This window comes from Megalobrama amblycephala, linkage group LG2 (genome assembly GCF_018812025.1).
Source record: "Megalobrama amblycephala isolate DHTTF-2021 linkage group LG2, ASM1881202v1, whole genome shotgun sequence".
NCBI classification, from domain to species: domain Eukaryota; kingdom Metazoa; phylum Chordata; class Actinopteri; order Cypriniformes; family Xenocyprididae; genus Megalobrama; species Megalobrama amblycephala.
Window position 1 is genome coordinate 56,270,091 of NC_063045.1, and position 26,984 is coordinate 56,297,074.

Here is a 26,984-nt window from a genome sequence, read left to right on the forward strand (position 1 = left end):
TGTAAAAAAACGCGGTCTCTCTAGTCGCCACAAGCTCCGAAAACGGCAATAAAAACAAACTGGTGCAGCCTGGACCACGAATCATAATAAACATGCTCCAGCCAATAACCGACAAGAATGATTTTAAATGCGCGTTCATGACTGTTTCAGGAAGCACGGATGGGAGGGGAGGAGGAGGCGGAGGGAGGGTCTAGCTAGCCTCTGTTTTGTTTGACAACACTTCGAACGTCAACAGGAAGTTACTCCGCTCAGGATCGCTTAGAGAACCTTTAAGACAACATAATGTTTCACATTCTACCTTAAACACTATATAGTATGCAGTATATACTCCACATTATGTTGTGTGCATTGATTTGCAACATTTGAAGGTCATGAACATAGCCAATGTGTCTAAAGTTGAGAACATTTTTTAAATGAATTTTATTCTCTAAATAAAGTTACACTATGTAACTTTTTTTCTTCAAAATTAACAAAAATTAAATTAGTAAATATGTCATCAATCCTTCTTCGTTTTTGTCTTACCCTGATTCACCATGGTAAGCCTATTATAAGTGTTTATATTTTAGACCAGGCGTGATGGTTTTTGTGGTAAATTGCGTACATATGTCACTCGATCTTGTGTGCCTCGTCACATCTGTAAATAGAGAAAAGTTGCTCCGGCTACTTTGACGCATATGGGAGTGGCATAGTTTAGTGGTCACATGAGTGAGAAAGGCTGACACGGAGCAGCTAAATCTCCAACCTCCGTGGACACGGAATCACCCTTTTTAAAAAACAGCGAATAGAGGAGAGTCTGCTGGGAAAAAGAGAACATGACTGAGCTCGTAATAAAACAAGAATCAACATTGGCTTTTCAGAGATGGTGAGAACCAACCGAGGGATTTAAAATGTTGTAAATGTTGTAATGGCATTTTTATTATTCAACAGGTGAGTAAGGTATTTTACTGAACAGATAAATTGCCATATGTAGCTCTCTAACAGAGTTCATTCATATTGTTAAGGGTCATATTCATCTGCACAGTCACGCAGAGCCGAAGCACAACCAAAACAATGTTCTTCCAAAAATGCATGCAGTTTTGTTTTTTAACCACTACAGGTCCAAAAGTTACATAGTGTACCTTTAAATAAAACCAGCTTACTAATTCTTGGGCTGCATAGAGAAATAAATCAAATTTGCAGCACTTTTTTTTGTTCAAATCCAGCAAATCTGGTCAGGGTTCACAGGTGAGATTGTTACAGAAAGATCTCTGCATGAACAGGGACAGCCAAAGGCCTGATTTTAATTGCATTTTTATTATTGCGATTAAACAGACACTACCTGAGTCAACTCATTTCACCCCAATCCATCACACTAAATCGTTGTGTCATAAAAAGGGCAAAGGATGAGGGTATATTAGAAAAACCATATGGCCAAACATCCCAGCAATTACACACCGACAATTCCTCCATGCTCACTCTGCAGGAGAGAGACATTTATAGGGCTGAACTCAATCTAAGCCATGGCACATTGTCTATAGCCCACAGCCCTGACAGATGAACAGGAATTCAGACTCAACACTACAAACTTTGGATTTGTGATCTTATAAGTTCAGACATATATATTTTGTGTTCAGCAGAATTAGAGAGACAAAGAAAGAGTGTCTATGTGTCCCAATGACTAAATTTATTATATGCATAGGCATCCAGCATTTTGTCCTTTTTTGTCAATATTTCTTATTTACTCCATTTGTGCTATTTTTAGTTCCTGTATTAGTTTTTTTTTTTGTTCTTTATATATTTTAATTATTGTGTTACATCCTTTTTCCTATTTAATTTAATTATTTCGTTGTTTATCAATAATACATATTTGATCCATTTGCTCTATTGTTCTTTGACTATGTATTATATTTGTTATCTTAGATTACTATAATATTTCTATATATTAATTATTTTATGATTGTATGACATATACTGTTTCTTTTTGGTAAACTGGCTGATTGTTACTTTCTCTGATATTTAATTTATTTAATTTAATTTAATTTAATTTAATTTTTTTTTTTTTTATTAATTTGTTTTAATTAATAATTTTGTTTTTTATTAATAATATTTATTTAACTATATTGTTATTTTACTATATATTACATTTATTATCTTATATTACAATTAACATTTCTATATTTTAATTATTGTATGATTGTATGATACATGCTGTTACAATTTAATTAAATTCATTTTATTTTATTTTATTTAAATGTTTTTGTTAATTATTCTTTTTTACTTCATTTGCTCTGTTGTTATTGTACTCTGTTACTTTTTATTATTTTATATTGCTTTTATTTATATTATATATATATTTTTTTTAAACTTTTTTTATTATATGTAGGCAAACTGCAAACATGTTAGCAGTATAAATGTAGTTAGCTAATAAAGCAAACCAAATTAAAACTCCAAATTAAAAATTAAAACTGAATCAAAAGAAACATGTGTAAGAAATAGGAAACATAAACATTCAGTGTCCTTCAGTACCCGGTGCAACAAACATTTTGTTCTGAAATACAGAGACGGAGTGAATCTCACCCGTGACGGTGGCCGTGCGTGTGCAGTTATAGAGTATCGCGAGCTCGCCGAAAACCTTTCCCGGCTCAATGGTGCACAGCTTCTGTCCTCCCTTGGTAACCTCCACCAACCCCTCTGCACAAAACACACACAAACAAACCCAGCAACCTTGAGTCTGTGAATGAGATTCAGAACCATTAAGACTTTGATATAGCAAGGATGCATTCAATTGATGAAAAGAATTTCTATTTCAAATAAATGCTGTTCTTTTGAACTTTCTATTCATCAAAGAATCCAGAAAAATGTATCATGGTTTCCACAAAAATATTATGCAACATAACTGCTTTCAACATTGATAATGCTTGTTTCTTGAGCAGCAAATCAGAATATTAAGATGATTTCTGAAGGATCATGTGACACTGAAGACTGGAGTAATGAGCATCAAAGGAATAAATTACATTTTAAAATATATTCAGAAATTGTAATAATATTACTGTATTTTTGATCAAATTAATGCAGTTTTGGTGAGCATAAGAGACTTCTTTCAAAACCCAAAACTTTTGAATGATTGTGAAAGAACTGCAATTCTTCACATTCTCCTTTGGTGTTCCAAAGAAAAGGTTGTGGAAATGATCACAGATGTTTTTTTTTTATTTTGTTTTTGTCTGAACTATTCCATTAACAGTCAGTGCAGAGCCATGAAATAATAGGACACATCATGTGAAGTGTTTTCTTTGCACAGAGGATCGCTGTCACAAACACATGACGAACAGGCAGCAAATTCAACTGCCCACTTCACAGAGGCAAGCATAAAAACAAAAACACTTAGTGTTTTTAGCACAGTTTTACATGTACTGTTTCTCAAAATGCACATACAGTAATTTCTTAATGCAAATATAGTAGATTTGAGGCAGATGATCCTCACCTTCCAGGACATAGACGGTAGAGCCGTCGTCGCCCTCCTGGATGACGCAGCAGCCCTGTGCCAGAGTGGTGGGATACATGCAGTCCATGATGGTGAGGATCTGGCTGGCCTCCAGATGCTTCATGAAATCATTCTCCAGCAGAGCCCTCTGGATCAACTCTCGAGACCTGGGATGAGCACAGGGTGATGGGGATGAATAAAACATGTCTACCTGTTGCTAAAATATTAAAGAGGCCATATTATGGTCTTGGTTTTGTTTTGAGTTCTACTAGAATAGATTTTCATGCTTGAATGTTCAAAAAACACATTGTTTTTCACATATTTGACATTGTTGCAGCACCTGTCTTCCCAGTCTGTCAGTAACACCAAAGACCATAGATATAGAAAGACGGTTCACTCCTATTAGTTATGAATGAGAGAAACTTAAACGTGCAATATGGAGGAATAAGTCCCGCCTTTTAAAGGTGCCATCGAACTTTTTTTTTTTACAAGATGTAATATAAGTCTAAGGTGTCCCCTGAATGTGTCTGTGAAGTTTCAGCTCAAAGTACCCCATACATTTTTTTTAATTAATTTTTTTTAACTGCCTATTTTGGGGCATAATTAGAAATGTGCCGATTCAGGCTGTGGCCCTTTAAATCTCGTGCTCTCCGCCCCCTCCCGAGCTCTCGACTCTATCATTGCTTAAACAAAGTTCACACAGCTAATATAACCCTTAAAATGGATCTTAACAAGATGTTCGTCATTCATGCTGCATGCATGCGTCGATTCCTGTGAGTATAGTATTTATTTGGATGTTTACATTTGATTCTGAATGAGTTTGAGGCTGTGCTCTGTGGCTAACGGCTAATGCTACACTGTTGGAGAGATTTATAAAGAATGAAGTTGTGTTTATGCATTATACAGACTGCAAGTGTTTAATAATGAAAATAGCGGCTCTCTTGTCTCCGTGAATACAGTAAGAAACGATGGTAACTTTAACCACATTTAACAGTACATTAGCAACATGCTAACAAAACATTTAGAAAGACAGTTTACAAATATCACTAAAAATATCATGATATCATGGATCATGTCAGTTATTATTGCTCCATCTGCCATTTTTCGCTATTGTTCTTGCTTGCTTACCTAGTCTGATGATTCAGTTGTGCACAGATCCAGACGTTAATACTGGCTGCCCTTGTGTAATGCCTCGATCATGGGCTGGCATATGCAAATATTGGGGGGCGTACATATTAATGTTATGTTGAGATTCGCCTGTTCTTCAGAGGTCTTTTAAACAAATGAGATTTATATAAGAAGGAGGAAACAATGGAGTTTAAGACTCACTGTATGTCATTTCCATGTACTGAACTCTTGTTATTCAACTATGCCGAGGTAAATTCAATTTTTAATTCTAGGGCACCTTTAAGTAAAACAGACAGTCGCTGATTGATAAAGTCGTTGCGTCACTGCAGCTGCCGTTAGAGGCTCCGGCTCCCCTATAAACCCGAGACCTGCGCTTAGGACTGCACATGTGTATTGGCTCATCTAGCCTGAAAAATAAGCTTATTTGAGCATAAGAAACAATATTTATGGGACAGTTCACGTCAGATTTTGTTGCTTATTTGAAATATGTTATTTAATTGTGAGTTTGCCAAGCAGTTTTTGAGATTTCAGGATTCCCCCATTCAAAAAGATAGGACTTGGTCTTGAATTCCCGAAATAGCTGCCTGGAGGCATTGCAAATATTTCCTTTGACTTTCCTTGAGGGAAAGACTTTGGTAACACTCTGGGCTACGTTTCCCAAAAGCATCGTAAGCCTCGATTGTAAGTTGATCATAGAATGGAGCCAATGGAGCTACAATCAACTTAGGCTTACGATGCTTTTGGGAAACGTTTAGTTCCTGTCTCTATGAAGCCCCTCCTTCTGAAAAGCACTGTGTGCTCTGATTGGTCAACTGGACAAGTGTGTTATTGGGAATGTCACGCCCCTTACTATAAGGCCGCGTGTCCACCAAAGCATATTTAGCCAGCTGAAAATGCCTATCTGTGAGCTCTTGAGAGGGCATTTCAGCTTTTTTTTTTCAGTTGAGACGCTTTGTTGCTATGATTTTGAAAAAGCATAATAGGTCCTCTTTAATAAGCTGTGGGGTGTTTTTCTTTAACTCACTCCTCGCTCTTGCTGTAGTTGGTCAGGGTGACGTGGGTGAGTTGATTTGGATCCAGCGCCGTGGGTTCGGCTGATATGGCCTGGCGTTTAGTACGCTGGGGCTCATCTGGTAACGCTGCTCCGATACCAATAAAATAAAATAAAATGCAAGAATAAATAAAATGCAGCATGTGTCCATGTAGTTATTCACAGTCTTTTGACAGACTTCCCAGCTCACCTGTGATTTCTGTGGCCCCGGAGGGGTTGTGTGAGACAGGGGCGGCGCGGAGACGGTCCAGCTCGCCCTGAAGCTGTCTGATGAGGTCATCTTTAGCGTCCAGCTCCAGCTCTAGCTCATCGATAAGGGCGTCACGCTGCCGCAGCTCCTCGATTTTGGTCTGCAGGGCAAACTGGAGGTCACGGAGAGTTCCCATCAGCCCGGGACACTGTCACCGCTGGAGGATTATGCATCTATAAATGCAATAAAGAATTCAGTGAAACACCATAAAAAATTTAACTGCAGTGTTTGCAATGCATGTTTATTGATCCCAGAAAGAAATTAAGGTGTTACAGCTGCTGGCATCATGTGGATAGAGTTATGAATAAACTATACTGCAAAAAAGTCTTGTTTTAAAAAAAGATACATTTACTTGAGAAGCAAAATTACTTAAATGACTGATAATAAGTCTTGTTTTATGATTTTTTTTTTTTTTAAATTAAAACAATAAGAAAATATTACCCTGCCAACAGGGTAAGAAAAATAATCTTGTTTTCCCTTTGAATTATGTTTATTATCCTGACACCATTGGCAGATATTTTACCTTGTAAAGCATAACATTTTTTCAGAAAGCATGATATTAAATATCTCATTTAAGTCATTTTGTTTATGTTTAGATATTTGTACAGGAAAACAAGACAAAAATACAGTCATTTTTTGCAATCTAAACAGAAATTGAAAAACCTAAAAAACAGTGGCTAGTAAAAACAGCAGCGTTATTAAGTCCATATTAAAATGCTTTCTTATTAAATACAGTTTTTCCGTCATTGAAAATTCAAGTGTAAAGTTGAATTTGATGAATTAACATGAATTTTGCAAACTCTTAGTATTTGGTCTTAAATATTTATATAGTTTATGTCATTACATTTCTCAGTTTTACATTTTCAAAATCCTAAAACTTTCAGTTTCAAATCCTAAAACATTCAGATGAACAACTGCACAGAGAAACATAGAGATGAACTGATAACACTTTATTTTAGTGTCCTTGTTACTGCACTAATAACAGTGAATTATGCATAATTACATGCAACTAACCCTAAACCAAACCATATTCCAAACCCTAATTAAATAATAAGTACATGTTGTTAATTAATATTACTCAATAGTACCTAAATGTATAATTACACACCATAACACTGTTACATTTTTTTTTTTATGCCTACACGTTTAACACATTGTTTTCAAAATATTATAATCTTTCCTTTTAGTACTGAAGTGTAAAATTAGATACAATATAATAGAAAAACAAAATTAGAAAGGCTTAATTTTATTAAGATAATTAGTTTTCAGCATTCATTTTTAAGATTTTAGATTTTTCATAAAAGGACAAAGTTTTCGTTTAACTACAGCATGCGATAGAAGAGGTTCGGTTGCCTCTGACTTACCTACAACACAGAAGCTCGGAGGACTGAACAGATCCAACGCAGATGTCCAGTGAGAGACTCGGCTGCGTCTCAAGACCTAGTGAGCTGCCTTGCCTTCCACACTACCTAGACTGCATTTTTGGGCATCATCGACGCGTCCACCCATGCGTCCAAAACGCGGCTTATGACCATTTCTGTGATGGAAGTGTGAAGATGCTGCAGGTCTGTGACTGACTGTAGGTTTGATTCATTTGAACTGACCAGTGTTGTTGAGGTAAAATTTGATATGCTACTACTATTACTACCTATGTTTTCAGTTGCTCAGGTTTGTAGATTTTTCAGTAAGGAGCTACTTTTATCAACAAAAGCATAGTGACAGTAAAGAGGCTTGTTCGAATGAGTAGTTTAAATTAATCGATTCAAAAAAAGATTCAATGAGTCAGTGCGCGTTCTGGCCGGCATTTAAGTTTTTTCCTCAAGAGGAAACACAAAATCATAATATAATATTAATTACAGTAATTTAACAAAAGATTAAAATGTTAATGTTCGTACGCATTTCACACATTTAAATAACTTATCTTTACTTAATAAATGATTCTTGCTACTTTTTCCAAATTAATTTTATGTGTAGTATAGATATTGATTTACTCTGAATTACATTTTAACAATGGTAATCTAAACAAAGCATACAATAATTACTAAACATATTAGATATAAAAATATTAAACATTAATGTTGATATGTCCAAATGTGTCGAATGTTATTTTATGAAAAGAAGATTTACGTTTAATCAAAACTTGACGAAAATGCCGCTTTCAATCTAAAGCCAAACAAAACATGTCAACATGGCGGCTTGCATGAGTGAGAACGGTGCAGATAGAAAACTTGAATTGTATCCTTTTATTGTTGTTTCTAAATGTCCGAAAATATTCATAATGACCATATTAAACTTTTCTTTTGTATCGCAGGATTTATTCCGACTTTTTCAGCTCTTAGCTGCTTGCACGGAGGGGTTTGATCAGGCACACTATCTGCAGCAGCCAAATAACTTAATAAAGTAAGAAATATATCCAAGTCCTGTTTCTTTAACTCTACAAAACACCAGCTTTTTAAAGGTCCCTTTCCCATCTGAGAGAGAGGCGACTATTGCCCTGCAGTCTTTATCTCCTGATCCTGAGCCCAGGAAAGGAGGAATCACTAAAAATCTGGATGTTTCAGGACAAACACTGTCTGTGTGAGTAACACGCAATCAACGATCACCTACAAATCTAGCGTTCAAAATAGTTGTCCTAATTTACATTTAGGTCGACACACTTTCCCACACTGGTCCAGTTACCTGGTCTTCTTTTTATTTAAAGTGTCGTGTATTTGTGATAGACGTAATATTAAATTAACATCTATGTATCTGTGGTTGTTGAAATAAACTGAATAATTCTATTATGCAAAATCTGATTTTTGCTCATGTCTTTATAGGAGATGGACTGCAGATGAAGCCCGTATTCTTCGTGTTTCTGTAAGTTCGTTTTTGGACCACTTGTCTCTAGTGATGGAAACCATGGATGCATTTGGACCACCTGTTTCACAATGACACTCTGAGACACAAATACAAGCATAAGAGGAGAAATGTGGATGCAGATGCTGTTTTTGCACCGTGTAATGAGGATGTCCAAGAGAAACATCTGCTACCATGTGTTGAGTATGGATGCGAGGACTCAAAAAGCACAATTAATGTCTGAGAAATGCAACACATCATCATAATGTCTTAAGGAAATGTTGTGTTAAAGTTTAGCAATGTAACAGAAGCCAAAACAGTTGTCATTTGAATAAAGATTTATTATTGGAGCATTGTTGAGAAAACAATACCGAGAGATGATTTAACAGTGTTCTAGGAAAGGTCTTGTTTTATAAAAGAGGGACAGATGTTGGTTTTTATTTGCAGACATCACTTAGGCTGCGTCCAAAATCGCATACTTCCCAACTATATAGTAGGCGAAAAACAGTATGTGACAAAAGAAGTATGTCCGAATTCAGAGTAGGCAAAAAGTACCCGGATGACCTCCTACTTCTGGCGAGATACTTAAGTCTGCATAAGATGGACACTTTACTATCCCGTGAGGCCATGGGAAAGGATTTGTGAATGGCAGTGAAGCGACGCTGGTAGGTCACATGACAATATGGCGAATGTAGTATAGAATGTACTTTTTTTTTTAGAAGTCGTTAAGTAATTACATATTCAAAATAAGTACCTATTTAAGAGTATGCAATTTTAGATGCAGCCTAAGGTTTTAAACAAAATCACCTACAATACTGGTTATTTGAAATAAAGACGTAAAAAAAAAAAAATCACATGGATTCAAGGGTTGACAGGACTCTGATTTCTGCTTTCCTTCACATTTTGTGCCTTTATTGACCTACATGATTCATACCCATAATTTGGTCAATGAGATGAGCCGTTAGAAATGTCTACTATATGAACATTGAAATGTAAAAATAAGCTGTAAACCAAGAAATGAAACAGCATGAGGTCAAGACATTAGTCATTAATGTGTTACATTCATACACTAAAACTGGGGAAACGCTTTCATTCAAGTGAAAGAAAACATGTTGCATGGTTAAAATGATTGCACTTAATACTTTTCTGAGCTCCCAGATCCTCAAAACATTCATTCGACAGTCGACACCACCACCAAGGCATGCAGCCTTCCTATACCGAAGAAGGTACCGTGTATGTGAGCATCTTTAGGCACAAACTTTTTTCTTTCTGGCCTTGGCAGCTGATAAACTCTTAAACCATGCTGATATCATTAAATGTTGGGCTGTTTATTCGGTGTGTGCGTGTAAATTGTTTAGTTAAAGAATCGATTAAGGTTAACATATTAAAGAATTTGGCAAAAAAAAAAGGAATTACAAGGAAGTGTGACTGCTACTAAATCCTAAAAAAAAAAAAAGGCACGGACAGACATATAAGCAGGAGACGAGTCTGAAAGACTATATTCTGCATGGATGAAAGAATACACTATAGAAAAAAAACAAGATGCAAAAAGAAAAAAAAATAATTTGTAAATAATAGAATAACTATCATGTTTCATCTCTTTCTCATAGAAATAATATCCTTAAAGGTAGTTATATTAAAACTGATACTGTGACAGGGAGCGTCTATAAATTCCTAACAGTTCTTTACATACAAGTTTGGAAAAAGAGTGTTTTCTTCTGAACGCGGGATCGGTTTGCCCCGCGCTGGCTCTCCCCTGCGTCTCTGGTCCCCTCGGTCTCCTTGCGTCCCATCTCAGCAGCTGCAGCTGTCACCGGAGGACACGGGTCTGTCATCTCTCAGTTTTATCTGGTCCGGGAAGTCGTATGTCTCCACCTCAGACTCCTGTGACGGGAACAGCAGTTAGTATCAGAGTTGAGGTCCTGTTATTGGACATGTCAAACTGCGCATACCTGTTTGAGGGCGTTGCGAGCGATCGTTTGGAAAGCTTGGTCCACGTTGATGGCCTCTTTTGCGCTGGTCTCAAAGTACGGGATATTGCTTTTGCTCTGACACCACGCCTGGGCTCGTTTCGTTGTCACCTGCATAAGGCGGTCAATTGGTCAATATAGTAAATTGATATATGGCAAGAGTACCTGCCCTCTTTTCTAGCGATGTTGGTCCCAGAAGTATTTTTTCCATTAATTTCTCCAATAGGGGTTTCAAAAAAGTCTTCGTTAAAGAGTTATAATCCATGAACCAAGCCAATCAGCTACGAGGTGACTCACAACATTACAAACTTTGATTTGAAGCATGTATGTGAAAATAGGACAAAAATACAAAGGTGCAAGACTGTGTGCTTAACAGCTTTAGTGACAGAAAGAACTACAATCCCATGAAGCATTGCAAACAGCATAATTGAATTATTAACGTAAAACTACGCATTTAAAAATGTTGATTATCTATATATAAAACAATATATTTTAAACGTATTGCAAATATGCATATATATTCAAATATTTCAGAATTTTCCGAAAAAAAAATTACAATTTGCGGTGCTTCATGGGAGTGGGCGGAGCTAACAGCATCATGGGTAATGTAGTTTTCACTACATATTATGCCGCTGTTAAATATGATTATTTTAAAACTAAACTGAAATAATGTGGGCTGACGGCTTCAAGAGAAACAAATACTATCATTTAACAACCTCTTAGCTCACAGTAAGGTTGTCTTTAAATGTTTATAAGTTATCGTTATAAATCAATTTCCCTATGGAGAAAATGAATGGATTACTTCCAGAACCCGACTGTTGCATTCTATTATGGTTAACTAAAACATTTTGGTTAGTTAAATATAATATAAATAAACTTTTAGCTAATTAGCAAGACAACATTTCTCATTTTCATTTAGTTTAACCTGATGTACTAAAATGATTAATAGACTGAAATAAAGTTAATAAAAAAATACATCAAAGCAAAATCTAATAAAAAAAGATGAAAGCAACAATTTCAACAGCTTTAAAATTGAAAATATAAAAACAAATACAAAATAATAATAAAAACTATAATATCTAAATGTTCAGATATAAATGTTATTATCAAAAGTTCAGAATAATTAATATTTTTTAATGTTTTTAAAAGAAGTCTCTTATGCTCACTAAGGCTACATTTATTTGAACAGAAATATGAAGCGGCACAACTGCTTTTAACATTGATAATAATAGTAAATGTTTATTGAGCAGCAAATCAGCATATTAGAATGATTTCTGAAGGATCATGTGACACTGAAGACTGGAGAAATGATGCTGAAAATTCAGATTTGATCAAAGGAATAAATTACATTTTATAAATAAAAAAATATATTTTTAATTATAATAGTATTTAATTTTATTATTGTTTTACTATATTTTTGATCAAATTATGGCAGCTTTGCTAAGCAGAAGAAACTAAAAAAATCTGAATTATTCCAATTATTTAAAAAAAAAAAAAAAAAAAACAACGCAAGAAAATTGTGTTAAGATGATTTTTTCTTTTCAGATTTTGATGTTAAATGAGATTGAATATAGACAGACCTGTCTGTTCTCCAAGTCGATTTTGTTGCCAAGCACTACAAACGGGAAGTTCTCTGGGTCTCGTGGGCTGGCCTGAATGAGGAACTCGTCCCTCCAGCTGTCCAGGGTTTTGAAGGTGTTGGGCGCTGTGACATCATACACCAGCACACAGCAGTCCGCTCCACGGTAAAAAGCCACACCCAAAGACTGGAAGCGCTCCTGTCCTGCCGTGTCCCAAATCTGAAATGGCCATAAGAATATTACAGGGCAGCATTTAAAGGGCCATATAACAAGTATGTAATTTTCTTTGATCTTTTAAAACAAAAATACAACAACAACAAAAGAATGGTTGATTTCTAAGGCCGTGCCACCAAAGCATTTTTAGCCAGTTGAAAACGTCACAGTGTTACAGTGGTTCAATATTAATATTATAAAGTGATGAATGTTATGAATCTTTTCTGTCGAATCAGCGGTTCGGAGCGCCAAAGTCTCGTGATTTCAGCAGTTTGGCGGTTTGACACGCGATCTGAATCATGATTCGACACAGAAGATTCATAACGCTCCAAAGCTTCATGAAGCAGTGTTTTAAAATCAGCCAATAAGTCGTTATTTTGTTTTTTTTGGCACACCAAAAATATTCTCGTCGCTTTATAATATTAATACTGAACCACTGTACTCACATGAACTGATTTAAATATGTTTTTAGTACATTAATGGATCTTGAGAGAGGAAATGTCATTGCTGGCTATGCAGGCCTCGCTGAGTCATCGGATTTCACAAAAATATCTTAATTTGTGACCTGATCCAGCAAAATGAGTCACAGTGACCCAAATTTCAAAATTGAGATTTTGGTATCAATGGAAAGATGAGACAATAAGCTTTAAAATGATATCCTAGTCAAAGTCATACCTTGAATGGTTTTAAAGATATACCCATTTGAATTATGGTCGTCTGCCCTCTTTTTCCAATTGAAAACCTGAGAAAATCGCTTTTAAAGTTTTTTGCCTGTTTTTTGTTGATATCTTTCAAAATCCATTGCATTTAAAGGGATAAACTATTTATTTTACAGCTTAATTTGACCAAAGACATTTTTATATATATAAATGCTAAACCAGGCTGAAGCTCAAATTATTTGAAAGTATATACTTATTTGAATTAACCCTTTAAGACCTGAAGGCTTTTTTAGAGTTTTTTTTTTTTTTCTTTTTTTTTTCTGAGCGACACACACAAAAGTAAAGACTCATAACTCCAAAACTCTAGCAAGGAGAGTCAAAATGTAGGTATCATTTGTTAGAAAACATTTTAAATTTTAAGAAAATGTAAATTACATTACATTTGGACATTTTCTTGCTGAGAAACAGCTGATAAAAGACAAAAATACATATACTTTTTTAAAATAATTTTTCTTTTTTTTTTATTTGACATGGAATAACTCAGGAACACAATAAGATCGCTAAAAAATTATTTTTTGGTGATGCTCTCCTATATGTGAGCTGCATCTGGTTCAGATTTCGTGGTGATAGCATAAAGAATAGTTTGAAAAATTGTTGTTCATTTTTCCGCAGCCAGGCGGCGCCAACGGGCGGTAAACTCCGGTTTAGAGGTGCTTCTCAGCACTCGTTAGGAGTTTTTCTAAATGGATAGATGCATTAAAAAGATGAGATTCTAAGCTTTAAAATTATATCTATTTTGTGTTATTCCACGTTGGAAAACGAACATGGATGGGTCCGGGAACATTGGATACACACTGCATCCCGGAGAGATGAGAGACATGTTTTTAGCCAAGTATGTTAAATCATTCCGTGAGTAATATCTTGTGATCAACGCAATATATTATATTGATTTTGGATTAGTTTTAATCTTGAGAATCTGCTTTAAATATTGATGTGCCATTTTTATGATCTGTGGATTTTTCATGAAGTTATGAGCATGTGAAATATACATACCTGTATTCAGTTAGCGGCTGTGCTATTTTTGTTGTAAACGCATATTACTCAGACTCATTAGAGGGTGAAAACAATGCAACAGAAGCATGTTGGAGGCTTGATATGAAAGTTTAAAGTCTTTGGTTTTGTATGCAAAAATAATTTTTGTGCTACCTATATGGATTCAATTTTTATTGGCTTTTAAAGAGAGACACGCAAATGGGAGTTTTATTTTATAAGGCGCGCTAGTCTGACAGGAGGATAGCTGGACCGATCGCGTGCCTGTCAGTCGAAACGGGGCTTCCCATTGTTAAAAATCAGCGTTTAGGTCAGTGTGTTTACATTTCTAAGCTGTTTGATTGGTTCTATACAACGTGTAACACCATATTTGTAGAGCAGAGACGTTTCAGGGGATTCCGGGAAATGCTCATAAGTGATGAGAGGAGTTGAGAAGTTCATTTCCAGTCAATTTAGTAAAACCATGTCAAATTTAACAGCCATTTAAATACCTTTACTCAATTATCTGGACTACGAAACTTTGGGAGATTATTTTTGAAAGTCTGTTCTTTGAAATTAGCTTTAAAAAAAAAATCGATTTTTTCATTGTTTTTCCACATTATTGGCCCATATCTTAAAATAGAATGTTGCGACTTCCGACCATAGACTTCCGACTCATTTCGCCAGATCGGGTCACATTTGTGTTCCGAAGATGAACGAAGGTCTTACAGGTGTAGAACAACATGAGGGTAAGTAATAAATGACATTATTTTCATTTCTGGGTGAACTAACCCTTTAATGTATTAACTAACATGAACCAACTATGAGCAATACATTACAGGATTTGTTAATCTTTGTTAATGTTACTTCACAGTGCATTAACTATAAACAAATACAACTCTTGATTTTAATAATGTATTAGTAAATGTTGAAATTAATATTAAAAAAGATTAATAAATGCTGTAGAAATGCAGTCCATCATTAGTTCATGTTTATATAGGCCTTGTTAACTAATGAACCTTATTGTAAAGTGTTAGCAAATTTGTGCAATTTTTCCCTTACTACTATTTTGTATTGGTTGTTTAATAATTTGAATGAAACCAGAATCGGAACCAGAAAATTTCATACTATTCCCAACCCTATTCACATGTCACTTTCACTTATATTATTAAGTATTATAATATAAAATATTTCTTGGTTAAAAAGGACTTGACTAACATTATAAGAGGACCTAAGGCTAAAAAAAAAAAATCATAATTATATATAAATAAAAACTGGTTCCTAAAAATGATACCTGCATTGTCACCAGCCTGTCATCAACCATCACCTCCTTTGTAAGAAAATCTGCACCGATAGTGGCTTTATACTGATTGCTGAACTTCTTATTGACATATTGGTTCATCAGAGAGGTCTTCCCAACACTGTTGGACATAAGTAGAAGAGCAATTATTGTATTTATCTAAAAGTTTGTGTCTCAAAACCTAATTAGATAACATTGTCAGGCATGACTGCTTCAGAAGGCCATCACTTACCCAGAATCCCCGAGAATGATCACCTTCAGGAGCACCTTCTTACGAGAAGCCATCCTTGTGGACTAAACTGTGCCTGAATAATAAAATAAAAAAATAAGATCAACTGTAGAAGTCAACTTAATATGTAATTACGTCTTTTAGTATGCAACGTCTGTGCAAGTGACATGCAATGACTGTGATTGCCAAACACACACATGTTGAAAAGGGAAGGTTGCTCTATGTCAGTCATGTGCCCAAGCGACAAATCTGCCATACTGCGTGTAACACAAGCCGTATCATGAATGTGAATAATTCTGTTTATCATTTATTGATAATAGAAAGATGCTTGGTGCCAAAAGATGCTTGGTGTCAACGTCAATATTAGCTTGCAATCCATGCTAACCATCTGCAAATGTCCTGTCAAATATGAAAGTGTCAGTGTTGAAGTATACAAGATATTTCTGATTTAGATTAATCTAATAAAATAACCCCAAACCCGTCTAATGTTTTTAAACAATCAATTTAGCGTCTCAGTTTTTGTGCTAAAGCTATGAAAAGCTAATAAAAGCTAGTAAACATACCGCAAATTTACCACATTTACACATTTGCGCTATATAAATAAGCATGTTTTGTACACTTAAAACGTTTAAATCTTAGATTTTATTATTTTAGAGCGTTTCAGTCAGAAACAGTTTCAACATTTTTTCACTTGTCACTTCTGCTGTGTTAGCGCAGACGGCTAGCATGTTAGCATGACAAAAACTCACTTTCCAAGGAGAAATCCCACCGTCGGCGCAACAATCTTCTGCTGTCATACAACAAAAACAACCAAACTCGACACCTCCGCCGTCTCTGATCAGCTCTGGACACACTCTTTGGGTCGGGTTGCGTGTTTTTGGATGGTTGTCACGGTCAGTTCAGCACATCCGTGTGTAATAACGAGCCGCAAACACTCCCTCCCTTGACTCAGCTCAATACTCAACACCCTTCATGTTTATGTCTCTGTCTGAGCATAGTCACTGAGAATAAAATACAAACGTGTATTATGCATCTCTGTGGCCTGATGTTTATGTCTCATATAAACTTATCTATCATTTTGAAAGTTTATAATGCACTGAAAACTTCTATCTATCTATCTATCTATCTATCTATCTATCTATCTATCCTTTTTGATGTTTTATCTTTTTCTTCCCTTCATATTATTGTCCATTAACACATTCATAATTTGCCTGGCAGAACTGTTCACTAATAGTATTTTGGGTTAAATATTTAACTTAGCTTAGCTGTTGATTTATTTCACTATTTAATATATTAGAACTTCTCTAGGGTCAGTAACGTTTTTTAAAAAAAAAGAAAAGAAATGGATACTTTTATTCAGCAAGGATGCATTAAAATGAACAAAGGTGACAGTAAAGACATTTATAACATTACATTACAAAATATTTCTATTTCAAACAAATGCTTTTGAAGTTTATATTCATAAAAGAATCCTGAAGAAAATGGTTTCCACAAAATATTAAGCAGCATAACAGTTTTCAACAATGATGAAAATAATTAATGTTTCTTGAGCAGCAAATCAGCATATTAGAATGATTTCTGAAGGATCATGTGACACTGAAGACTGGAGTAATGATGCTGAAAATTCAGCTTTGATCACAGGAATAAATTATATTTTAAAATATATTCAAATACAAAAAAAGTTATTTTCTAATTGTAACAATATTTGACAATATTACTGTTTTTATTGTATTTTTATCCAATATTTGCAGCCTTGTTGAGCATAAGAGAACCAAAACTTTTGAACTGTAGTATATGCAATGAAAACTAATATTTTTGTCTTTGTAACAGTGTAAAATGCATTGATTTGATCATAAAGATCATATTAGAAGTTGTACTATTTATTACATAAAAACAGGTTCAGTCCCAAATGGCTGTTTTAATCTTATAAATAAAGATCCTTAAAGTTTAAAGGACCTTATTCCTCAAGAGTAACAGCTCAACAACAGGACAAAGAATCATGAGAAATCACTCAAAAGTGTTCAAAGGTTGGACATCTCTGAAGGACAAGCAAATGATCACAGACTTTGAAACTTCTGCTTGTGGAGTGATAAGATCAAAGATTACAAGACATTTCCTCTCACAGACTGATTTTATATACATTTGATTATACAAGGCAGTAATATAAACTCACAGAAACAAGCAACGGTTAGATTTTAACCATTAGAGTTCACTGTTAAAGTGACCACTATTTTACATTAGATAAAACTCAATCTCCAGCCTTAAAAATCATCATCATCGCAAATGTCCAGATACACATCAAAAGCCTCGCGGTTGCAGTTCCCATCAGGGGTGAAGACATACTTGTGGAATGTCCCATCAACACATATGGCTTCAAAGAGAGATACATGTGATAAGAAAAACTGACAGATCAATAATGATTCACTCAAAGGTCTTGGGGAAAAAAAAAAAAAAAAAAAAAAACATACCAATAACAGAGTTGACGTTTTTGGAGGTGTTCTTCCCAAAAGCACAGATGCAAGCGCACTCAGCCGGCACCGTGAAATTAGCCAGAGACCACTGACTGTCCACGTACTGCCCGATGACCGGACCCACCTTTCCTACACGTGCCAAACTACAGAAGACAAGAAGCCACGCATAAATGCCAGGGACTACTAGGATATTTCTAACACTGTGAATGTAATATAGGCTGAAATGAAATGAAAACTGGGTGTTTATTAGTAACATGATCAACTAGGAATGTTTGAAAATCTTACGCAGAGCGACGGTTCAGTTTGGTGTCTTTCAGAGCAAATATGTGCACAGTTCCCTTGTCGCTTGATGCACACAGAAATGATGAGTCGTGGCTGAAATTAATACTGGAAAACAACAGAATTCAATAAATAATAATTAAATTAGTATAAACTAAATTAATAAAAAATAAAATAAAATAAAATAAAATTGTTGTGGCTGAAATTAATGCAGGAAAACAACAGAATTCAATAGATAATAATTCTTTTAGTACAAAATAAACTATTAAAAAATAAAATAAAAAATAAAATTGCTGTGGCTGAAATTAATACTGGAAAAACAGAATTCAATAAATAATAATTAATTGAGTATGAACAAAATTAATAAATAAAATAAAATAAAAAAATTTGTTGTGGCTTAAATTAATACTGGAAAACAAGAGAATTCAATAAATAATGATTAATTTAGTATGAACTAAATTATTAAAAAATAAAATAAAATAAAAAATAAAATAGTCGTGGCTGAAATTAATACTGGAAAACAACAGAATTCAATAACTTATTATTTTTTAATATAAACTAAATGAGCAAATAATTAATTGAATAAAATAAAATAATATAATAACATCATAAAAAAAAATAATAATAAAAAATAAAATAATCAAATCAAATCAAATTTAGTCGTGGCGGAAATTAACACTGGAAAACAAGAGCAATAAATAACAACAATAAATAATAATTAATTATTTAATATAAACTAAATTAATACAAATATTAATAAAATAAATAGAATAAAATGTAGTCATGGCTGAAATTAATAACAAGAAATATTAACCTGACATTAATAATAAAAAATAAATAAATAAAATAAAATAAATACTGGAAAACAACAAAATTCAATAAATATTTTTTTGAATATAAATTAAATTAATAAAATAATTAATAAAATAAAATAAAATATTGTCATGGCTGAAATTGATATTGGAAAACAACAGAATTCAATAAATAATAATCTGTCATTAATTTAAAAAAAAAAAAACAGCAATATACATATTTTCATATGAAATGTATTGGCCACTCTGCTGTCTAGATATCTACATTAAAAATGTCATATTAGTCAATCACTAATTATTAATACATTTATAATATTAGTAAAGAGTTGGTTTACTCAAACATAATATTACATGTAAGTTACAATTTTTTTGTAAATAAATATTTGAAATTAAATTAGCTGTAGACAAATATAAATTGTTTATAGGAATTTCTTCATAAAACAATTTCTTTTAGATAGTTTGATCAGACATATACATGTCCAGCATATACATGAACTCCTTCAATACTGTTTAGAAAGTATCCCAGGATGCACCTCATGAAGTTGAGAGAATGTCCAGAGTGAGCAAAGCTAGTTAAAGAAGAAGCTCCAATACTATACCAGTAGAGCGTAGCAGGGTCAGTTCCTCTCCGTAGTTCCACTAGCTTGTCTCGTGTCGTAGTGTCAAACAGACGGATCAACGTGCCCTTTCTGGAGGCAGACGCAACCACGCTGCCCAGCTGGTTCAGCGCCAGGCAGGCGATTTCACTTTGGTGGGCGTTTATAGTGAAAGGGGCAGAAGATGTGCCAGGTTTTGTGTTGGAAAGTTCCTGTCAAAGAGTCATAAACAAGGTTAAATAATGGTAATAACACTACTAATGTATTAATAAATGACTGCAAGTTCGCCCAAAAAATGACATGCTCTCAACATTTACTCAACCTCATGCCATCCCCTATGTATATAACTTGGCTTGAGTAAATGAGAGCATTTTCATTTTTGGGTGAACTATCCCTTTAATATGCAACCTTTGATTTAAAACTGTAATAATATATAAATCATATTTTATAAAAAATATTATATTATATAAAAAAGTTGCACATAAGTCTTACCACTAATTGTAGACTGCCACATTTGTGTCCAGGGAAAACCAGCAATTGTTTTTCCAAACTAGGACAAAGGTCACACAAACCTACAAACCCAAAAATACAGTGATGAAAAATACACCAAAAATAAGTAATGCCTCTCACAAGCGATGCTCTCAATACCTTTTGGGTTATCTCGAGTGTCAAACTCAAAAAGCTTGACAGGGTTGTCTGGGAAACTATAAACGTAGATCCTATTTTTCAGGACAATGATGATTCTTCACATACAAAAGACAGGAAATGAGACATTAAACACAAACAGCATTTGTAATTGAAAAGGTGAAGCACTATTGTCTTAATGGCCTTGTATCTTACTTGTCATGTCTCATGCGCACAGCGAGCACTGGTTTGGTGAATGTGAACTCAAGTACTAATTTGTCCTTGGGGTCTCGCACTTCCTGAGCATCATCCCATATTAATACTGCCAAAGATAAGATGAAACATTGGATAATATTGTGAAACAGTTCATTCCAGCTTCAAAAACCTAGATTGAACCATCTAAGAGGGAAGCAGTTTAAAGGGATAGTTCACCCAAAGATAAAAATTGAGTTTGTATAAGTTTCGTTTTCTTGTATGAGATATTTTGAAGAATGTTGGTAACCAGACAGTTGATGGTAGCAATTGATTTCCATAGTATTTTTTTTTCCTACTATGAAAGTCAATGGCTACCGTCAACTGTCTGGTTACCAACATTCTTCAAAATATCTTCTCTTGTGTTCAAACAGATGAAACTCATACAGGTTTGGAACAACTTGAGGGTGAGTAAATGATGACAGAATTTTCATTTTTGGTTGAACTATCCCTTTAAGTGTAGTTTATCCAAGTATTAAAGTGCAATTTAGACTCCTGGTGTACCTGAGATTTCAGAGAATTTGGGGTTGACGCCGCCTCCCACCACAGCCAAGAGGTTTGATCGGTGAAGCATTGAACACAGGGCGATGCTGCCCACCTGCTCGTGGTCTATAATCAATTAAATCACAGACAATTAATAGATAACTCTCTACAAATAGGTTTTATTTGAAAAGAAAAAGAAAAAAAATATTTTACCTAAATGACCTTTTTCCATTAAAGGTTCCACATTATAAATGCGGACACCTGTTTCCATGGCACAGCAGAAACAACCTACATAACATGGAAATCAGTACATGAATAGAGTACAGATCATGAGTATATCATCAGTAGTATTTTTGCTGATATGTTGCTAATTTTTAAGATTATTGGCTTTATTTCCATTTTAGTCTGTTTAAAAATTTACCTTGTCAATAAATAATGCACTTTTTTCAAAAATGTTGTGAACTATGAGTAAATATTGTGTAAACATATGTATGGAAGCTTGTTTCAGCCACTGAATAAAAAATAAAAAAGGTAATTGCGAGTTTATATCCCACAATTCTTTTTTTTTCTCACAATTCAGACTATTTTGCTCACAATTGCAAGTTTATATCTCACAATTCTGACTTTTTTTCTCACAATTGTGAGTTTATATCCCAAAATTCTGACTATTTCTTGCAATTGCAAGTTTATATCCCACAATTCTGACTTTTTTTTCCCGCAATTCTGACTATTTTTTTCACAATTGCAAGTTTATATCCCACAATTCTGACTTTTTTCCTCACAATTGTGAGTTTATATCCCACAATTCTGACTTTTTTTTTTCGCAATTCTGACTATTTTTCTCACAATTGCGAGTTTATATCCCACAATTCTGACTATTTCTTGCAATTGCAAGTTTATATCTTGCAATTCTGACTATTTTTCTCGCAATTGCAAGTTTATATCTCACAATTCTGACTTTTTTCCTCACAATTGTGAGTTTATATCCCACAATTCTGACTTTTTTTTTTCGCAATTCTGACTATTTTTCTCGCAATTGCAAGTTTATATCTCACAATTCTGACTATTTCTTGCAATTGCAAGTTTATATCCCACAATTCTGACTTTTTTCACAATTCTGACTATTTTTTTCACAATTGCAAGTTTATATCCCACAATTCTGACTTTATTTTCGCAATTCTGACTATTTTTCTCACAATTGCAAGTTTATATCTCACAATTCTTACTTTTTTCCCTCACAATTGTAAGTTTATATCCCATAATTCTGACTATTTTTTTTCCGCAATTCTGACTTTTTTCCTCACAATTGCAAGTTTATATCCCACAATTCTGTTTATATCTCGCAATTCTGACTATTTTTCTCACAATTGCGAGTTTATATCCTACAATTCTGACTATTTCTTGCAATTGCAAGTTTATATCTCGCAATTCTGACTATTTTTCTCACAATTGCAAGTTTATATCTCACAATTCTGACTTTTTTCTCGCAATTCTGACTATTTTTCTCGCAATTGCAAGTTTATATCTCACAATTCTGACTATTTCTTGCAATTGCAAGTTTATATCCCACAATTCTGACTTTTTTCACAATTCTATTTTTTTCACAATTGCAAGTTTATATCCCACAATTCTGACTTTTTTCCTCACAATTGTGAGTTTATATCCCACAATTCTGACTTTTTTTTTTTTCGCAATTCTGACTATTTTTCTCACAATTGCGAGTTTATATCCCACAATTCTGACTATTTCTTGCAATTGCAAGTTTATATCTTGCAATTCTGACTATTTTTCTCGCAATTGCAAGTTTATATCTCACAATTCTGACTTTTTTCCTCACAATTGTGAGTTTATATCCCACAATTCTGACTTTTTTCGCAATTCTGACTATTTTTCTCGCAATTGCAAGTTTATATCTCACAATTCTGACTATTTCTTGCAATTGCAAGTTTATATCCCACAATTCTGACTTTTTTCACAATTCTGACTTTTTTCACAATTGCAAGTTTATATCCCACAATTCTGACTTTATTTTCGCAATTCTGACTATTTTTCTCACAATTGCAAGTTTATATCTCACAATTCTGACTATTTCTCGCAATTGCAAGTTTATATCCCACAATTCTGACTTTTTTCACAATTCTGACTTTTTTCACAATTGCAAGTTTATATCCCACAATTCTGACTTTATTTTCGCAATTCTGACTATTTTTCTCACAATTTCAAGTTTATATCTCACAATTCTTACTTTTTTCCTCACAATTGTAAGTTTATATCCCATAATTCTGACTTTTTTTCTTTTTTCCGCAATTCTGACTTTTTTCTCACAATTGCAAGTTTATATCCCACAATTCTGTTTATATCTCGCAATTCTGACTATTTTTCTCACAATTGCGAGTTTATATCCTACAATTCTGACTATTTCTTGCAATTGCAAGTTTATATCTCGCAATTCTGACTATTTTTCTCACAATTGCAAGTTTATATCTCACAATTCTGATGTTTTTCTTGCAATTCTGACTATTTTTCTCACAATTAAAAGTTTATCTCACAATTCTGACTTTTTTTCTCGCAATTCTGTCTATTTTTCTCACAATTGCGAGTTTATATCCCACAATTCTGACTATTTCTTGCAATTGCAAGTTTGTATCTCACAATTCTGACTTTTTCCTCACAGCTGTGAGTTTATATCCCAAAGTTCTGACTTTTTCTCACAATTCAGGCTTTTTTCCTTGCAATTCTGACTTTTTTCTTACAATTGCGAGTTTATATCACGCAATTCTGAGATAAAAAGTCGCAATTACCTTTTTTTAAAAAATATTTTATTTAGTGGCGGAAACAAGCTTTCATATATGTGTTCATTTGATTAGACAATTTTGTAGGTCTCATTCACTATCATGAAATTGTATTATAAAAATATTGGTATTAAACAGGCCACTCTGCTCTCTAGATATATTAAAAATTTGCAATCACTACTTATATGTGAATGAATACCTTTAGGAAAGGGTTACTCTAAAACACAATATTATAGTTTCATAGATAGATAGATAGTCTAGCAGCATTAGTTATTATATAGCAGGATGATTTTGAAAGGAAATGTATTTCAGACTCACTCTGGTCCTGGTTGAACTGAAGGCTGTTGACTCCTCTCTGCTGGGCCATGATGTCAGAGAAGAGTTCACCGCTGGTTTTCTGATATCTTCAGCAGTTATATGGTCTAGATCTGATCATCCTGGATGAGCAGAAGACAGCGGTTTAACATGTTAAAGCTGCAATCACAATATGACTACGAGCTCAGAAACTCAGCACAGGTAAACAACTTCCTTTTATAATATAATCAGGTTGTCATGACATCTCACTCACCATTAAATATTTAAAAGACCCAACGAGACGATATACAAATAAATCAAAGTGAGTTTATAACGCTTAATGAAAATTTGATATCGGACATTAGGCAATAACTGCACAGCTGCCAGACGCTGTTGTTGTTATTGTCGCTGCTCTCTTCCTGTAGGATGATACGGGGCTGTTAACGGAGCATCACTGCCCCTGTCTGGACTGGAGGACAACGCAAGTGGCGTACGGGAGAGACCCTAATGGGCGGAGCTTAGCTTAGAGGCCCAGAAGAAGTCGTCTCTAATTTTTCACGTGGTACCTGTAAGCTTTCTCCGCGCTGGCCAGAACGGACCAATCACAGTCGTTTGTGGTTACTGGATAATGCAGTTCGTTTCATTCATGCAGTTGAATACTATGGATTCCTTTAACAATTATTTTTTTTTTAAATATGTATTTATTTTTAACTGTCCATATTGTAATTACGGTTAAACATGACAAAAAAAAAGACACAAATATTACAAAGATCCTCATAATAATAAATAATAAATGAAAAACGATAACAATAGAGATATAATTAAATAAATAAATCGCATGGCATTATAATATTCAATATCCCAAAGTTATTTATTTACGAAGGTGAACTGTCTAAAAAGCACTAAAGTCATGTAATTCACTTTTCTGTCCAACAGGTGTCAGCAAGTAACTAAAGACGGTATCTTCAATAAAACGCTCATTCGTTTAATTAATGAAATGATACAAAGGTAATGATGGCCTTTACGATGCATGAGGGTCCACCTTCTCAGCCGTGTCTTAAAATGACTATATTTAACAAAAAGCTATGGACAACACATGGCAGTCTGTCTACTTAGTGACTCTGTTTCTCAATTATACAATTAAAATGTCTGCATAGGTAGGTCATAAAACAGGTCCCTGAGCTATTTGTCAGCCAGACACACATTTTAAAGAATGCAGCTCACATTTATAGGATTTCGAAGTATATAGCTTTTCTTGGTTTTATTTGGTGCTGCTGTGAATGGTAAAATCTTTTGTCTTACATACACTTTTATTGGGTGAGTTGCTTCACATTGTCAGACTGATAAATGCTTGCACAGAAAAGAAGATGAATTACAAAACAGGATGAGGTATTCTAAGTGAACGAAAGTGATGTGACGTACTATAAGATATAAGATATGACAGGTGCTACATGATGCATTTAAAGTTAAACAGCGGTTGACCTCAAGACAAGGACACTATCCCTTAAAAAGTAAGTAGATGTTTAGCATATGTAGGCTATTTTTAATAATGGTGCATGGGCATATGAAAACATGTCCAAGTTAGGCTTAACCCTATAAAGACAGCATCATATTTGATACACAAATTTATAAGGCCTCTAAATTATCAACATGATCAACTGAAAAACCTGTTATACACAATATACTACATGCCTTCGGTCATTTACTTTATTCATGCATTATATTTGATAAAAAATCATGTTAAAATGTATCAAATATGATACACCAGGCTTTTGTGGAATGTTTATTTGACCATCTGTCAATCATCATTGTATTGCATTTTATGTTTTTGCCCCACAATAAAAAAACTACAGAGATTTGAACATTAAACTAAGCATTTAAATTAATTTACTAAGAAATTAGGAGACATAGAGAGGCAACTATATAATCAAGGTTAGATAAACTCTTCCATTAAATACAAAACAGATTTTTCGGACTATTATTTCAGGCTTAACAGGGTTAGAACATGAAAGTCAAATGGCATATGACCTGTGGTTTGGCTGTTCGCTGTCGGTTAAGTGAATCCGAAGAAGAATTTGATTCCATTGATTCGGCGTTGAAAATGAACCCATTGTTCGCGTCCGCTGGATCACAAGTGTTTGTATCAAGCTTAATGGGCAACTAATAACTCTGATGTTATCTCAACCCCTCCAGATCATTTTCTTGGTGGGTCACATCATATGAGTCTAAGATTACTAATTTTGAACAAACAGCCATTCTTCTGCTTCTCTTCACAAGTTTCAACTCACCTTTGTTTCAGTTCTCAGTCCAGCTGCCATATTTATTTTATTAACTGAGAACAGATGAGGTTTTGTGAAGAAGCCTGATGTTATTTTGAGAGAGTTCACTTAAAGTCAGCATTACATAATTTATGTATGTTGGGTATAAGATTCAACCCCAAAACATTTTAAATGTAACAAAACAAATTCTGAATGTGAAAAGTGCTTATTTTTTTTGCAATTATAATGTGCAATTTACTACAAGTTACATCAAAACTGATTGACACTACATGCATTTTTCTGTTATCTTTTCAAATTCCAAGTATATAAACACTAAACTTACGGTAAAATGGGTTAATAATGCAATGCTTTAGGGTTAAAGTTAGAGACAACAGCCATTGATACTTTCCAAGGCTTTA

The 26,984-nt window shown here is 34.0% G+C and overlaps 4 protein-coding genes across 5 annotated transcripts in view; 1 reads left to right on the plus strand and 3 right to left on the minus strand.

Moving 5' to 3' along the window:
- Positions 1-7,505, minus strand: part of LOC125262355 (cGMP-dependent protein kinase 1-like) — a 20,770-nt gene extending 13,265 nt beyond the window's left edge. For both annotated transcript variants that reach the window (XM_048181075.1, XM_048181074.1), the window contains exons 1-5: positions 7,254-7,505; positions 5,830-6,062; positions 5,613-5,727; positions 3,461-3,627; positions 2,557-2,670 (exon numbers count right to left, since the gene is read on the minus strand). In XM_048181075.1, the coding sequence (XP_048037032.1) occupies positions 2,557-2,670; positions 3,461-3,627; positions 5,613-5,727; positions 5,830-6,025 (592 nt within the window). In that variant the 5' untranslated portion in view covers positions 6,026-6,062; positions 7,254-7,505. The remainder of the gene's footprint in view (positions 1-2,556; positions 2,671-3,460; positions 3,628-5,612; positions 5,728-5,829; positions 6,063-7,253) is intronic.
- A 499-nt stretch (positions 7,506-8,004) lies between these two features.
- LOC125262358 (EKC/KEOPS complex subunit LAGE3) lies at positions 8,005-9,074 on the plus strand. The gene is made up of 3 exons (XM_048181077.1): positions 8,005-8,124; positions 8,338-8,466; positions 8,706-9,074. The coding sequence occupies exons 1-3, from the start codon at positions 8,078-8,080 to the stop codon at positions 8,818-8,820; spliced, it is 291 nt and encodes a 96-aa protein (XP_048037034.1). The 5' UTR covers positions 8,005-8,077; the 3' UTR covers positions 8,821-9,074.
- On the minus strand, positions 9,048-16,673 carry zgc:100918 (Ras-related protein rab7-like). Its single transcript, XM_048181076.1, has 6 exons — positions 16,454-16,673; positions 15,708-15,780; positions 15,470-15,596; positions 12,275-12,493; positions 10,677-10,805; positions 9,048-10,608 (listed from the first exon to the last, which is right to left on the minus strand). The coding sequence occupies exons 2-6, from the start codon at positions 15,758-15,760 to the stop codon at positions 10,519-10,521; spliced, it is 618 nt and encodes a 205-aa protein (XP_048037033.1). The 5' UTR covers positions 15,761-15,780; positions 16,454-16,673; the 3' UTR covers positions 9,048-10,518.
- A 1,143-nt stretch (positions 16,674-17,816) lies between these two features.
- On the minus strand, positions 17,817-24,743 carry wdr45 (WD repeat domain 45). The gene is made up of 11 exons (XM_048181078.1): positions 24,582-24,743; positions 24,332-24,450; positions 21,435-21,509; positions 21,243-21,347; positions 20,703-20,808; positions 20,511-20,605; positions 20,355-20,434; positions 19,866-20,074; positions 18,461-18,562; positions 18,173-18,318; positions 17,817-18,075 (listed from the first exon to the last, which is right to left on the minus strand). The coding sequence occupies exons 2-11, from the start codon at positions 24,378-24,380 to the stop codon at positions 17,966-17,968; spliced, it is 1,077 nt and encodes a 358-aa protein (XP_048037035.1). The 5' UTR covers positions 24,381-24,450; positions 24,582-24,743; the 3' UTR covers positions 17,817-17,965.
- Positions 24,744-26,984: the final 2,241 nt, after the last annotated feature.

What these genes read in the sequence shown, in the direction of transcription:
- wdr45 (XM_048181078.1), bottom strand. Translation starts at nt 24,380, where the DNA reads ATGGCCCAGCAGAGAGGAGTCAACAGCCTTCAGTTCAACCAGGACCAG. An exon ending in TCAGTTCAACCAGGACCAGA is followed by an intron (nt 21,510 to 24,331) that starts GTGAGTCTGAAA and finishes CATGTTATGTAG; the next exon opens with GTTGTTTCTGCTGTGCCATG. An exon ending in AATGGAAAAAGGTCATTTAG is followed by an intron (nt 21,348 to 21,434) that starts GTAAAATATTTT and finishes AATTGATTATAG; the next exon opens with ACCACGAGCAGGTGGGCAGC.
- zgc:100918 (XM_048181076.1), bottom strand. Translation starts at nt 15,760, where the DNA reads ATGGCTTCTCGTAAGAAGGTGCTCCTGAAGGTGATCATTCTCGGGGAT. An exon ending in ATCATTCTCGGGGATTCTGG is followed by an intron (nt 15,597 to 15,707) that starts GTAAGTGATGGC and finishes TATGTCCAACAG; the next exon opens with TGTTGGGAAGACCTCTCTGA. An exon ending in TCGACTTGGAGAACAGACAG is followed by an intron (nt 10,806 to 12,274) that starts GTCTGTCTATAT and finishes CGCCTTATGCAG; the next exon opens with GTGACAACGAAACGAGCCCA.
- LOC125262358 (XM_048181077.1), top strand. Translation starts at nt 8,078, where the DNA reads ATGGCGGCTTGCATGAGTGAGAACGGTGCAGATAGAAAACTTGAATT. An exon ending in GCAGATAGAAAACTTGAATT is followed by an intron (nt 8,125 to 8,337) that starts GTATCCTTTTAT and finishes ACAAAACACCAG; the next exon opens with CTTTTTAAAGGTCCCTTTCC. An exon ending in TCAGGACAAACACTGTCTGT is followed by an intron (nt 8,467 to 8,705) that starts GTGAGTAACACG and finishes ATGTCTTTATAG; the next exon opens with GAGATGGACTGCAGATGAAG.